This window comes from Nicotiana tomentosiformis, chromosome 9 (genome assembly GCF_000390325.3).
Source record: "Nicotiana tomentosiformis chromosome 9, ASM39032v3, whole genome shotgun sequence".
NCBI lineage: Eukaryota > Viridiplantae > Streptophyta > Magnoliopsida > Solanales > Solanaceae > Nicotiana > Nicotiana tomentosiformis.
In genome coordinates, this window is record NC_090820.1 from 65,158,508 (window position 1) to 65,173,246 (window position 14,739).

The following is a 14,739-nucleotide window of genomic DNA, read 5'->3' on the forward strand; positions in this document are numbered from 1 at the left end:
CAATTGTACCTTTACTTGGCGGATTCTGAGGTGGAGGTAAGTGGAGTCTTAGTCCATGAAGTAGAAGGTACGCAATTCCCTATTTACTATGTCACTAGAACTCTAGGCGAGGCCGAAATAAGGTATCCTCACCTGGGAAAATTGGCGCTCGCTTTGCTAAGCGCCTCCAAAAAGTTAAAACCATACTTTCAATGTCACCCCATATGTGTCGTAACCTCTTACCTACTGAGGAATATCATGCACAAGCCAGACCTCTCGGGCTGATTGGAGAAATGGGCCGTCAAAATCAACGGGTACAATATCGAGTATCGACCCCAAACCGCATAAAATCTCAAATTTTGGCCGACTTCGTGGCCGAATTTATGCTAGCCTTAGTGCCCGAAGTTGAAAGAGAATTATTATTAGCCTCGAGGACTACCTCAAAAATTTGGACCCTTTTTACGGATGGTACCTCAAATGCAAAACGGTCCGGGCTCGGCATCATGCTATAACCTACTATGGGGAATGTAGTTAGGCAGTCTATTAGAATTGTCGAATTGACTACCAATGAGGCCGAGTATGAGGCCATGATTGCAGGTCTCGAATTGGCTAAAAGCCTTGGGGCTGAGTGGTCGAAGCTAAGTGTGATTCTCAATGGGACGTTCGAAGTGAAAGAGGAATCAATGCGAAGGTATTTAGACAAGTTACAGGTAAAGCTGCATCAATTGAAGGAATGGACCCTATAGCATGTGCCCCGAGATCAAAACAACAAGGTTGATGTTCTTAACTTAGGGTCATCGGTTGATGATGATGAATTCAGTTCGGGAATAATTGTATAGATCATGAAGTCGGTGATAGAAGAAGGCCATGCCAAAGTAAACTCAACGAGTTTAATTTAGTATTGGAGGAACAAGTACATAGACTACCTGAAATCTAGGAAATTGCCCTCAGATCCCAAAGAATCGAGAGCCTTACATACCAAGGCTGCCAGATTTAGCTTGGTCAAAAGGGGCATTGTTCAGGAGAACGTTCGACGGCCCATTGGCTAGATACTTGGGGCTGGGAGATATCGAGTACGCCTTGAGAGAAGTTCACTAAGGCACTTATGGAAACCATTCGGTGGCAGAATCTTTGTTTCGGAAATTAATCAGGGCCGACTATCATTGGACCGAAATAGAGAAGGATGATAAGGACTTCGTACGAAAATACGATGACTTCTAGAGACACGCACCGATGATCCATAAACTGGGAGAGCTACTCCACTCGGTCCTATCCCCATGGCCGTTCATGAAATGGGAAATGGACATCGTCGGTCCCCTATTGTGGGCACCCGGTTAGGCTCAATTCATACTATACATGAATGATTATTTTTCCAAATGGGTCGAAGCTCAAGCATTAGAGAAAGTCCAGGAAAAAGAAGTCATTGACTTCATTTGGGACCACATAATATGTTGATTCAAGATACCGGCCAAGATAGTGTGCGATAATGGGAGACAGTTCATCGACAACAAGGTAAATAAATTCTTTGAAGATCACAAGATTAAGAACATATTATCAACACCTTATCACCATAGTGGGGATGGACAAGCGGATTTGACAAACAAGACCATACTTCAAAGTCCTATGGGCATATTGTACAACCTCAAAGTCTAGTACCGGGACGAAGCCTTAATACCAGTCGAGGTGGGAGAACCGAGCCTCACGTTCCAATATGCGATCAAAGAGTCAAATGGCAAGGCCGTGATTACGAGCTTCGAACTATTAGATGAAAGACGTGAGGTAGCTTTAGTCCGGTTGGCTGCCCAGAAATAGCGAATAAAGAGATACAACTGAAGAGACAACCTACGACATTTCAATATCGGGGACTTGGTGTTGAGGAAAGTAACATTACACACATGGAAACCAAACGAGGGAAATCTGGGGCCGAATTGGGAAGGACCGTATCGAGTCATCAGAATTACCGGTAAAGGTTCATACAAACTCAAAGCAGGAAACGGTGTGCAACTACCGAATAACTGGAACGTGATGCACTTAAAGAGATACTACTGCTAAGGTATGATCTTAAATACTTTTTAATCATGTTACGAATTGGATTAACACATGAAGGAAATGACCAAAGAAGGATGTGGCTATTAGGTATGAAAAGCACGTGTTGCACTCTTTTTCCCATGAACCGGTTTTGTCCCAAAATTGGTTTTTCGGCATGGTTTTTAACGAGGAAACATTAAAGCATGCTAACTTAGATTCGAAGGTCGGTCTCAAACTAGAGTCAATGAGCATTCATTTCGCATCAACAGTATCCGATCCCTCTCAAGCTTGACCTCTAATACTGGGGGCCATTACCCTCGGATTAAGGTTTTCAGCAAGGGAAAATATAGCAAGGAAAAAAAACCTTATATGCTAGAAGCTAAGGCTCGGTGGTTAGGATTATTTGTAAGGGCCAAACGGCCGTGTCAACAGTGCCTGCATAGTCCATTTTAGTCATGCCACAAGATTTTACGCATTTTCGATCATGTACTTTACCCACAAAAATGAAAGAAAGTTTTACCTTGCTATTACACATTTTCTTGCCTCTTAAATTTTGGATCCTAAGAGCCCACAGGCTACCCCTATTCGGGGATTATCGAGCCCAAGGGCTACCCCCACTCGGGGACTGTCATCCGAAAAAGGTTCGGACAACTCGAGCTACTAAATCCCAGATGCACCAAACCTATTAGGCGGTGCCTAAATACAAAAGGCTATGGCCACTCTAAAAATGGCTTGGAGACGTCCGAAGCTCGTAGTCAGAAAGTAAGGCCATTATAAAAATTGGAAACCTGCTAAAAGGTTACCCTCAGCAAAAACATCGTCTAAAATCACTAAAGCATCTTGAAAAAAACTTTCGGTCACATCGAGTTTTCAAAGCCTCGAGTAAACAAAGTTGTATCGAAGTCAGGCTCAGTCTGGACCTCTGAAAAATGAATGCCCTATAACTACATTTGATTCTATGCTAAGGCATTAGAAACACTGCAAGAATAGAAATTATGAAAAAATGCAAAAAAGGTAAATACTCAAAATTTCCAGAAAAGGAAAATATATATATATATTTCAAAATATACTTACAAAGGCCCAATACAAACGGCCTCAAATAAACAAAATATGTACATAAGACAAAAACTAAAAAAGTACTAAGGCATCTAGGCCTAGTCTGCACCAGAATGTGACTCGTTGCTAGAGCCGTCAGAGCCTTCGAATCCCTCTGAGCCCTCGGAACCCTCAGAGCCTTTGGCACCTTCAGGCTCGTAAAGCTTCTTCTCCTCTGCCTCGGATTTTTTGGCTTCCTCTTTCAAAGCCGACAAGGAAATACCTCGGGCGTGGATCTCCTTGAGGGTCTCTCTTTGGGATAGCCGCTTCATATATTCGACCTTTGCCTTCAGGTGGACCTCGGTTGCCTCCACATCGGCCTTATATTGGGCCACTATGTCTTCGGTATCGGCGGAGGTTATATCAAACTTGGACTTCACTGCCTCATATTCTCTACCGAGGGCGCCCAACATCCCTCTCTATGGCAACCAAGCTTAACTGTGCTCGGAGATCATCATTCAGCTGAGACCACTTGTCAGCTTTCTCCTTCGCGACCAGAAGTTAGACCTCAACCAATGCCAGATTCGCCTTGGCGGTTTCCTTCTATGAAGCATGCAGGTCCATTTCGCTTCTCCACCCATCGGCCATGGCTTGGACCACGTTCATCTCGGCTCAGAGTTGTTCGATCAGGTCGATCTTCTATTGGAACTACAAGGTTTTGTTGTTAGTTACCATGACTAGTTCCTTATATTTATCTTCAAAGACCTTTACCTTTTCAACCAGGTCGGCATGTTCTCGCCTCAAGGTTGAAGCTTCCTTCTGAGCCATGTCCAGCTCGGCCTGAAGGTCCTTCATGGTCCCGTCTTGTTGCTCACCGAGGAGCTTGTACATATCCTTCTTTCGAGCATGCTCCTTCACTTGACTTCTCCTTCCCTTCTTGGGCCTCTTCAAGCATGGACTCGGTGTAGGAGGGCATCTCTACGATGTCTATCAAACCGGTCACTTCCTTCATAACAGAAGTAACTTCTCGAGAGGTCTCAACGACCCTTTCCGGGGACTACGTAGCGACCGAGGAAGAGATCCATGAGGCCGATCTCCCCCTGACTTGAGAGGCCGAAATAGAGATGGGGGCTGAGACCTCCCGAGAAGCCGCCCTCTTTTTTGGCTTTACCTCGGGACTCTAGGAGCCCGAAAACATTCTTTTCCTCCTTTTCTTCTCCCTTGCGGCAGCCCCGGGTTGTCCCGTAATGGAGGGATCAATGGGTAGGGGCGCATCCTCGTCCCCTTCCAACAACCTAAGTTTGGTGGTCTTAGGCAAAACTGTGAAGAAAAGAGAAAAGGTCAGTGTTATGTAAGTTTGGGGTATAATAGTAACTATTATGAAGAGAGCCTTACCATGAGAACGGGCCTCCAATCGGCCCTTCGAAAGCTTGCTCCATGAGCGCTCGAAGTATGACATCTGCTTGTAGATGCCTTCGATCCACTCCTTGAGTCGGGGGAACATATTACAAAACCCGAGCAATAGCTGCACGACCACAAATACTGATGGTGAGAAAGGAAACAAAGAAGACTTGACACTTAAGAAAAGGCCATACTTACGAGATGCATTCCACTTCTCGGGAAATGGTAGAAATTCGGGATGGATCAAGTCTTTAGTTTCTACCCAAACAAAGTTCCCCTATTAGTCTCAGTCTCGATCCTCGTCGATGCTCAAAAAAGGAGCCTTGATGGCCCAGCGAGTGAGCTTAATTAGTCCCCCTCGAAAGAATCAGGGACTGTGCAGATGGAGTAGGTGGTCGAGGGTGAACCGAGAAGATTCAGTGTTGTTCACAAAATAACGTAGGAGGATCACGATCCTCCAAAGAGACGGGTGGATTTTCCCAAGGCACACCTCGTATCTTTTGCAGAAGGCCAGAACTACTGGGTCTACCGGCCCAATGTAAAGGGGTAAGTGTAAACACTTGAATACCCCTCCACGTGGGGAGTAATATCATCCTTAGGACCAGGGACTACCACGTCCTTGCCTTCCCATTTACAGTCCTCTCAGACTTGTGGAAGGACATCTTCAATAATAGAGCATATGTATCTCCATGATCCTTCACCCCGGTCCTATTTGGAAGAGGCCTTCTGGACTTTGAAGTCATCTGCGATTGAACAGTCCCCGGGAATAAAGATTGTCATGGAGCGCTCTGGGGCCGCTTCGGTAGCAACCACATCGGGAGCAACCACCTCGAGACCAGCCGTCTCAAGAGCAATGACCTCGAGAATGGCTGCCTCGGTACCTGTGATAGAGATGCATCAGTTTTATGTTATTCGGGTTCCATTTATTCGTATGTGTCATCCTATTTTGCTTCATATTTGGATGTGTCTCGTGATTCAGTAGGTACTCATGTTTATATTTCTACACCTGTGGGGGATTCTATTGTGGTAGACCGTGTCTATCGATTGTGTTTGGTTTTTCGGGAGTTATGAGACTAGGGTGAACCTTTTATTATTCAATATGGTGGACTTTGATGTGATTTTGGGCGTGGATTGGTTGTCGCCCTATCACGCTATTCTGGATTTTCCAGCCAAGACCGTGGTATTGTCGATGCTGTAAGGCCCCGTAAAGGTTTCGCCAAGGAATTTAAAATTTAGCTCGTCACAGTACGAACTTTTTGGGTTGAAGAATGCATTGAGGAGTTAGTGGAAATTTTTGCTGAAGGAGGCAATTATGCGGTCAATTTCGGGACTGTAGATCTGTTTTGCGGGCCGCATATCCATCGCGGAGTTGAGTAGAAAAATTGTTGAATTTTGAAGGTCGTTTTGCGGTCCATTATGCGATCGCATACCTGTTTTGCGGTCTGCACTTCCGTCGCAGATTTAGCATGATGAATTTCGGAGAGAGATTCTGCAGTCTGTAGCCACAAAACTGGTCTGCGGAAAGAAGACCTGGCCGCAGACTTGTCCAGGCTAGCCCAATTTTTGGAAATCAATTTTGCGGTCCCTTATGCGGACCGCATACTTATTCTGTGGTCCACTTTGCGATCACAGAGTTGAGTTCGGAGGGTCTATTTTCTATTTTTATAACCCGACCCCATTTCTTATAAAATGACTTTAGGGTTATTTTGGCTAGGTTAAACGCACATTTTAGAGAGAGGGAAGTGCTTTAGAGAGAGAGGAAGGATCCCCAAGTGCTTTGATCATCAATTCTTGCCCCAATCTTGAAGATTCAAGGGAATCACTCACTAGACTATCATCTACCCGGGTAAGACCTTGTCCTAAAACCTTCATGCAATTGTTATGGGTTTAAGTAGGTTATGGAATTGGAGATAGACCATGCATGTGACCATAGGTGGTAGTATGTGGGGTTGTTGAACTATTTTGGGTAGTTTCTTGTTAAAATTGGTTGAGGGAGGAAGGGATTACCATTGTAGATCTTTGTAGTCAATTTTTCATAATAGGTGTTTGATAAAATTCCCAAGAGACTTATGTCATGAGAATCCTTCTAATTATTATCTGATTTTCACTATCTTCCTATAGATTGATATTGCTAGAAGTATTGGGACGTTATAGTAATCTAAAGAAAGCTCAAGAAAGGTATGTTGGCTAAACTTCTCTCTTAGAATTGAATTCTATAATGTTCCCGTACGTTTCAAGTATGGTTGGCCCATGTTCCTAATTAATTCGAGTATCCAAAGTAAGTGTTGTGTTGAAATATGTGTATACTCAAAACATTTTCCAATTGTTCTTATCTCATCATGATCTCCTTCGGGAATGTGTTCAAGTGTGGTTTAGGTATTAAAATGTTATAACTTCAATTCATGTTCAAATGAAAGTGCATTATGCTTAACTTGGAAAGAAAACCCAATGTACTTAAAACTCATATAGCTCATATATATATCAAATTTCTATTTCAAAATGCCCTTATTGTTGATAAACTATGATGATGTTTGGAAGTGAAAGAAATGAGGGTGAGATATAAAATGTGGCCATGGTTGTTGTAACTAGTGCATATGATTTGAGTCTATGTTTCAATCGTAAATCACCATGATCTCATTTGTAAGAGTTGCCAATATGTTTTTAGTCCTTATTTGCCCATGAGTTAAATCTGCGCATTGCCTTTTTAGAGAAGTATTTCAAAAAGAAATGGTGTATTACTGGTTTATGATTTTAACTTGTGTTGCGGTTACAAGTCATCTTTCTCCATACTTTGGAAAGAAATCTATTGTGTTTAAAGTCTTCGTTACTAATGAACCTAAAGTTATGATTTTCGGAATATTCTATGTGTCGATGTTTATGATGATGATCTTTTAAAGTAAAGAAATGAAAATGTGGAATATGAGATATGGCCATCGTGCCGTGAAAGAAGAATCATATGTATGGCCAAGAGAGCCAATGAAATAATGATATTATGAGTCGTTGAAAGTACTAATGAAGCTATATATGGTGTGAACGGTTATGAGGTGAATGCATTTGTATTTTTGTTTCCATTGTGTGCAAAACAAAAATGTTTTTGGGAGTATCATTAGCGAGCCGAGGAAGGGTGGGTTGTAATGACCCACACCCGAAACTACACGTGCTACTGTAGGAGTGGATTGTGATTATTCCCTTTAATTGGGATGAGATTGATGTGTTGAGATTATTCTCCTTAATTGGGATGAGATTGATGTGTTGGGATTATTCCCCTTAATTGGGATGAGATTGATGTGTTGAGATTATTCCCCTTAATTAGGATGAGATTGGTGAATAGCCTTGGATTGGAAGTGTTGAAGTCGACCCACACGGCATATGTAGGAAGGAGTCCTAGCCGATCGGGTGGAGATCGGATGCCATGTTGCGCGCATGGTGGTTCCTACTCTTGGTAACACTTTTTTCTCGCATCACATGTCAATTCACATTATTTGTGGAGGGATGGCCTAGCCGATCGGGCGTGATCGGACTCCGTGCTAAAACACGATGGTATATCGGTGCTAATGATCTCCCAACCAAAAATAATATTATTTTCGTATTTTGAAAATTGTTAAGTTTTAACTTGGCATTTGGATATCATTGATTGTGGCTTGCTGCTTCCATGGTTTTCCCTTTCTTATATTCGCATTCTATTTCGAAAGAGGACTTTTAGCTTTACATACTAGTATTATTCCATATGTACTAACGTCCTTTTTGTCGGGGGCGCTGCATCTTTAATGGATGCAGGTGGTACATCAACGGGCATCTTTGATCCTCGTTAGCAGTTACTCTCTATTCAGTAGGTTTTGGTGAGCCATACTCTGTTTCAGGCCTTATGTCACTTGACATTGTACTTTGTATTGTGAGGTATAGGTGGGGCCTTATCGCTGGCACTTCCATACTACTCCTTTGTTGTACCTAGAGGCTCCGTAGACATGTTGTGGGTCGTGTTTGATGTTGGGTAACGAATTAGAAGTATTGTTATTTGGAAAACATGTTTTCTCTTGTAATTATGAACTTGTGATATTATGGGAATTGTAAGAATGAATCTCTTTTGAGTAATGGAAAAAGAATGTGGAACACTTTACTATTCTCATGTATATCTCTTGTTACTAATTCTTATATTGTGGAATCACTGTTCATGGATAAGGTTGGGTAGAAGGCATAAAGTAGGCTTGCTTGATCGGGGCATCTCGGTTGAGCGACGGTCGAGCTCCCCGAGGTCGGGGCATGACATATGCCGGGTTTGGTGTGGAGATGAACATTGGATTATGTTCCTAGTAGGGTGGTGTCTTTCCCGAAGGAACAACGTATGGTTGAGAAGAGGTGCTTAGCATTTTTAGCCTTTGTGAGGGATGTTAGTGCTGGCACTCCTACCGTTAAGTCAGTTCCAATAGTGAAAAATTCCCCAGTTGTGTTTCCAGCAAACCTATCGGGCATGCTGCCCGATAGGGATATCGATTTTGGTATTGACTTGGTATCAGGAACTCAGCCCGTCTCTATTCCATAATATATCATGGCACCAGTAGAGTTGAAGTAATTAAAGTAACATCTTCAGGAGTTGCTTGACAAGGGTTTCATTAGACCGATCGTTTCACCTTGGGGTGCTCCACTTTTGTTTGTAAAGAAGAAAGACGGCTCTATGAGGATATGTATTGATTATAGGCAGCTAAACAAAGTCACAGTCAAGAACAAGTACCCACTACCACATATTGATGATTTGTTGATCAGTTTCAGGGTGCTCGGGTATTCTCAAAGATTGATTTGAGATCGGGGTACCATCAGTTGAAAATTCGAGATTCAGATATTGCGAAGATGGCTTTCAGGACTCGCTATGGTCACTACGCATTTTTGGTGATGTCATTCGGGTTGACCAACTCCCCAGCAGCCTTTATGCACTTTATGAACAGTGTATTCCAACCATATCTTGATTCCTTTGTCATCGTGTTTATATGATATATTTTGTGTATTCTCGCAGTCGGAAGGATCATGAAAAACACTTGAGGATTGTTCTCCAGACCTTGAGAGAGAAGAATCTATATGCTAAATTCTCCAAGTGTGAGTTTTGGCTTGATTCGGTGGCATTTTTGGGCCATGTGGTGTCTAGTAAGGCGATTAAGGTGGATCCGAATAAGGTTGAGGCAGTTCATAGTTGGCCCATACTGACTTCTGCTACTGAGATCCAAAATTTTCTAGGCTTGGCAGGGTATTATTGCCATTTTGTGGAGGGGTTTTCATCCATAGTAGCTCCTTTGATTAGATTGAATCAGAAGGGTGCCTTATTCAAGTGGTCTGACGAGTGTGAGGAGAGCTTTCAGAATCTCAAGACTACCTTGACCACATCTCTAGTTCTGCTTTTGCCTTCAGTATTGGGTTCTTATACAGTTTATTGTGATACATCACAGATTAGCATTGATACAAGAGGATAGAGTGATTTCCTATGCTTCACGTCAGTTGAAGACCCACGAGAAGAACTACCTAGTACATGATTCAGAGTTAGCAGCCATTGTTCACGCACTAAAGATTTGGAGGCACTATCTCGACGGCGTCTCTTATGAGGTATTCACAGATCATAGGAAGGCTCAGAGCATGAGTAGTCTTGATTTTATCCCAGTTGGGGAGAGACCTTTAAATTGGATGTTCAGGATTTGGCCAACAAGTTAGTGAGGCTAGCTGTTTTAGAGCCTAGCCGGGTTCTTACTTGCATGGTTTCACAATCTTATTCATTTGAGCATATAAAGGTGTGTCAATATGATGATACTCATTTGCTTGTCCTAAAGGATACCATACAACACAGTGATGCCAAGGAGGTCACTATTGGAGATGATGGAGTGTCGCGAATGTAAGGCCGGATTTGTGTGGCCAATGTAGATGGGTTGCGGGAGATGATTCTTGAAGAGGCCCATAGTTCACGGTATTCCATTCATCTGGGTGCCACGAGGATGTACCAGGACTTGATACAATACTACTGGTGGAGAAGAATGAACAAAGATATTGTGGAGTATGTGGCTCAGTGTTTGAACTGTCAGTTGGTGAAATACGAGCATTAGAGACCGGCGGTCTGCTTCAAAGGCTTGATATTCTAGAGTGTAAGTGGGAGCATATCACTATGGATTTTGTAGTTGGACTTTCACAGACCTTGAGGAAATTTGACACAATGTGGGTTATTCTGGACAAGCTGACCAAGTCTGCACACCTCATTCCAGTCGTGACTACCTACTCTTCAGAGCAGCTGGCTCGGGTTTATATTCGTGAGCTTGTTCATCTTTATGGTGAGCCAATGTCTATTATATTCGATCGAGGCACGCAGTTCACACCACAATTCTGGAGAGCTATGCAGCGTGAGTTAGGCACACATGCCGAGCTGAGCATATCATTTCTTCCCCAGATGGATGGGCAGTCTGAGCGCACTATTCAGATCTTGGAGGACATGCTACATGCCTATGTTATTGATTTTTGCGGTTCGTGGGATTAGTTTCTATCACTCAAAGATTTCTCCTACAACAACAGTTATTAGTCAAATATCTAGATAGCTCCTTATGAGGCCTTATTTGGAAGGCGATGTCATTCTCCGGTTGGATGGTTTAAACCTGGGGAGGCTAGGTTGTTGAGCACTAATTTGGTTCAAGATGCTTTGGAGAAGGTGAAGTTGATTTTGGATCGGCTTCGTACAACGTAGTACAAGCAGAAAAGTCATGCTGATCGGGCAGCTTGTGATGTGGAATACATGATGGGAGAGAGGGTCCTACTCAGAGTTTCAACCATGAATGGTGTGATGAGGTTTAGGAAGAAGGGCAAGTTTAGCCCTAGGTATATTGGTCCTTTTGATATCCTTCACAGAGTGGGTAAGGTGGCCTACAAACTTGCAATGCCACCCAATTTATTGCGAGTTCACCTGGTGTTACATGTTTCTATGCTCCGGGAGTACTATGGTGATCCATCTCATGTGTTAGATTTCAGCTCAGTATAATTGGACAAGGATTTGACCTATGTTGAGGAGCCGGTGGCTATATTGGATAGGCAGGTCCGGGAGTTTTGGTCAAAGAACATTGCTTTAGGGAAGGTTCAATAGAGAGGTCAACCAATCGATGAGGCAACTTGGGAGTCCGGGCATGATATGTATAGCCATTACCCTCATATTTTGGCATTTCAGGTATGCCTCTATACTTGTTCAAGGTAAACGTTTGTTTAAGAAGGGGAGAAGGTAACGACCCGGCTGGTCGTTTTGAGTATTTTAGCCTCGATTCCCCTATTTGATGCTTCACATATGTGCATTTACAGTTATGTGACTTACGGGGTTTATTGGTGTGACTTCGGGAAAGTTTTGGACTGATTTGGGATAATTAGTCACTTGGTTGGAGGCTTAAGTTGTAAGAGTTGACCAGAGTTTCACTTTTGTTTAGAAGACTCTGGATTAGTGTTTTGATGGTTCCAATATCTTTATATGATGATTTTAGACTTAGGCGTATGTAGGAATTTGGATTTGGAGATTCCTAGGTTGATTTGGCTTGAATTTGCAAAAGTTTGAAAGTTGAAGATTTGGAAGGTTGATAGATTTGACAGAGGGTTTGCTTTGTTGATATTGGGTTTGGATTTTGGTTCTAGGAGTTGGTATAGGTATGTTATGTCATTTGAGGCTTGCATGCAAAATTTGAGGTCATTTGGAGTTGTTTAGGCTTGTTCGGCGTAAGTTTTAAATTTAGAAAATTAGAATAGTTCAATAGGCTTGAATTGAGCTGCGATTCATAGTTTTGATATTATTTTGTGTGATTTGAGGACTTGAGTAGGTTTGTGTTATGTTTTAGGACTTGTTGGTATGTTTGGATAGGGTCTAAGGGGCCTCGGGTGTGTTTCAGATTGTTTTCAGATCACTCTTGGACTTGGATGAATTGCTGAAGGTATTTGATTTGTGGTGTTTTCGCACCTGCAAAGGCATTGCCGCAGGTGCGAGCCCACAAATGTGGACATGGAGCCATAGAAGCGAAGCTGAGCAGGTGAGAGCTGGGTCCACAGGTGCAGACATTTGACCGTAGAAGCGGTGTTGTTTGAGCTTAGAAGATTCCGCAGATGCGGATGAGTTGTGGATAAAAGAGACCGCACATGTGCTAGTGAACCGCAGAAGTAGGTCCACAGGTCCGTTGTTTGGACCGCAGAAGTGGAAGTCCTGGTGTTGAGGGGGAATCACAGATGCAATATTTTGACCGCAAATGTAGAACCGCAAATACGGAAGCATTAGGAAGAATATAACTCGGACGAGGGGTTAATCTCATTTAACATATTTTGGGTTAGAGAGCTCGGTTTTGGGCGATTTTGGAGGAGATTTTCATGATTTGGTTTGGGTTATGTGTTTTTGACTCGGAGTTGTTATTATCTCATGATTCCAACCTCGATTTTAGTATTTGATTAGTGATTTGAGTTGGAGAAATTGGGAATTTTGTAAAAACCTTTTTGAAACATAAATTGATGTTTTGAAGACCGATATGAGGTTGGAATTGGAAGGTTTTTATATGGTTGGACTCGTATCGAAATGAGTTTTCGAAATTGCTGAATTTTATCTAGTTCTGAGGTACGGGCCCAGGGTTGACTTTTTGGGTTGACTTTTTGATTTTCATTAAACATCGAAACTTTATTAATCGAAATAGTTTTCTATGGCTTTTATTTATTATATTAAGTTATTTTTGCTTGATTTGGGCTGTCTGAAAGTGGATTTGCACGGGAAGGGCTTATTAGTGGATTGATTTAGCTTTTTTGAGGTAAGTATCTTGCCTAACATTGTGTGGGGGGAAACTACCCCGTAGGATTTGGTTATTGCATTATTTGAATTATGTAAAAGTCGTGTATGTGAGGTGACGAGTGTGTACACAGGCTTATATATGGTAATTTACCGATTTGGACTCTTAGGCTATTAACATGCTTTTAATTGAAGTTGTTGTTATATGGAATATCTTTCATTGTTGAGTTATTTTCTGTTTCATTTTTTAGTTATTGGGGATATTAACATGCTTTAAATTGAAATTGTTGTTATATGTAATATCTTTCACTGTTGAGCTATTTCCCGTTTCAGGTACCTCAGACTGTGTCGGGTGCTAGTGAGTTGATTAAGACATTGCGGAGACTTCAAGGTATACATGCTTGACGCTCGCAGGCCTCGGAATCACCTTCTGATATTATCTTTACTATTGTTTATATTTATTCCAAAAAAGCAATACTGTATTTAGAGATTTCTATTGTATTTCAGTAGAGCTTATGACTCCGTACTACCAATTTTGGGGATGTATGACTATTGTTTCACTTTGGCTTTATTATGTCATTTCTTAGTTGTTTATTTAATAGATAAGTTGTTTATTCCTGTTAATTCTCGACATGTGCTAGGCTTACCTAGTTATAGAGACTAGGTGCCATCACGGTCCTAAAGGTAGGATTTTGGGGTCATGACAACTGCAATCATGAATTGTACCGGTATAACACTCGGAGCCTAATCAACATGAGCCCGTTGCTCGGGGGTATGGGTGGCGGGGGAGTTTGAGCTCTTCCCCCAGCCTAAGAAGTAGCTGGTGCAACCGGGATCAACCCCGCTGAGCCAAGGTCTTGAACGTGCTCAAAAAGTGCACCAAAGTCTCATAAAGTCTACAGGTAGCAACAGGTGCCTCGGGTGCCTCCTCCCCAACCAGAGCTACTGGTGGCTCCTTAGTCACGGCCCTAGCATGGCCCCTCACTGCAAAACGTGCCCGGCTCTACCTCTACACCAGCCTTTAAAAACACCGGCCCTGGGGGCATTAACATTAGTAACTGAAGCTCGTGTCCTCACCATCTGTGAGATAATAGAAAGACAAAGGCTCAAACTCCGAAATCAATAAATCTGCATGATAAGGAATTAAAGAGGTAAAATTTCCTAATAGTTTCGTGGCCTCTCGAAGATAAGTACAGACGTATCTGTACCGATCAGCAAGACTCTACTAAACTCGCTTATGACTCATAGAATGTATGAACCTAGAGCTCTGATACCAACTTGTCACGAACCAAAATCCCCCCAAAAGGTTCGTGATGGAACCTAGTTCCTAAGACTACGTAAGCCCATCACATAACGATATCAACCAGAATGTAACAACTTCAAAATTAAATAAAAGATGAGAAATGCCATAACATAGTCAAAACGAAGATACAACAGTCATCATCTCAAAACCCATTAATACTAAGTCATAAGCTCTACGAGGAATACATAATAAGTCTCAAATGTACAACATTGTGTGGAAGACATAAACAGTA

General features: G+C 42.4%; 1 protein-coding gene across 1 annotated transcript; it reads left to right on the forward strand.

The window, feature by feature from the left end:
* Positions 1-497: 497 nt before the first annotated feature.
* LOC138898903 (uncharacterized) lies at positions 498-10,948 on the forward strand. Its single transcript, XM_070185011.1, has 5 exons — positions 498-670; positions 6,565-6,621; positions 9,879-10,032; positions 10,119-10,315; positions 10,465-10,948. Exons 1-5 carry the CDS (start codon positions 498-500, stop codon positions 10,946-10,948), a joined length of 1,065 nt encoding a protein of 354 aa, XP_070041112.1.
* Positions 10,949-14,739: the final 3,791 nt, after the last annotated feature.

Excerpts from the sequence above, each read along its gene's own strand:
- LOC138898903 (XM_070185011.1), top strand. The coding sequence starts at position 498 with ATGGGGAATGTAGTTAGGCAGTCTATTAGAATTGTCGAATTGACTACC. Across the intron at positions 6,622-9,878 it reads CTAAAGAAAGCTCAAGAAAG|ATTAGCATTGATACAAGAGG; the intron begins GTATGTTGGCTA and ends GATACATCACAG. Across the intron at positions 10,033-10,118 it reads TCGACGGCGTCTCTTATGAG|GATTTGGCCAACAAGTTAGT; the intron begins GTATTCACAGAT and ends TTGGATGTTCAG.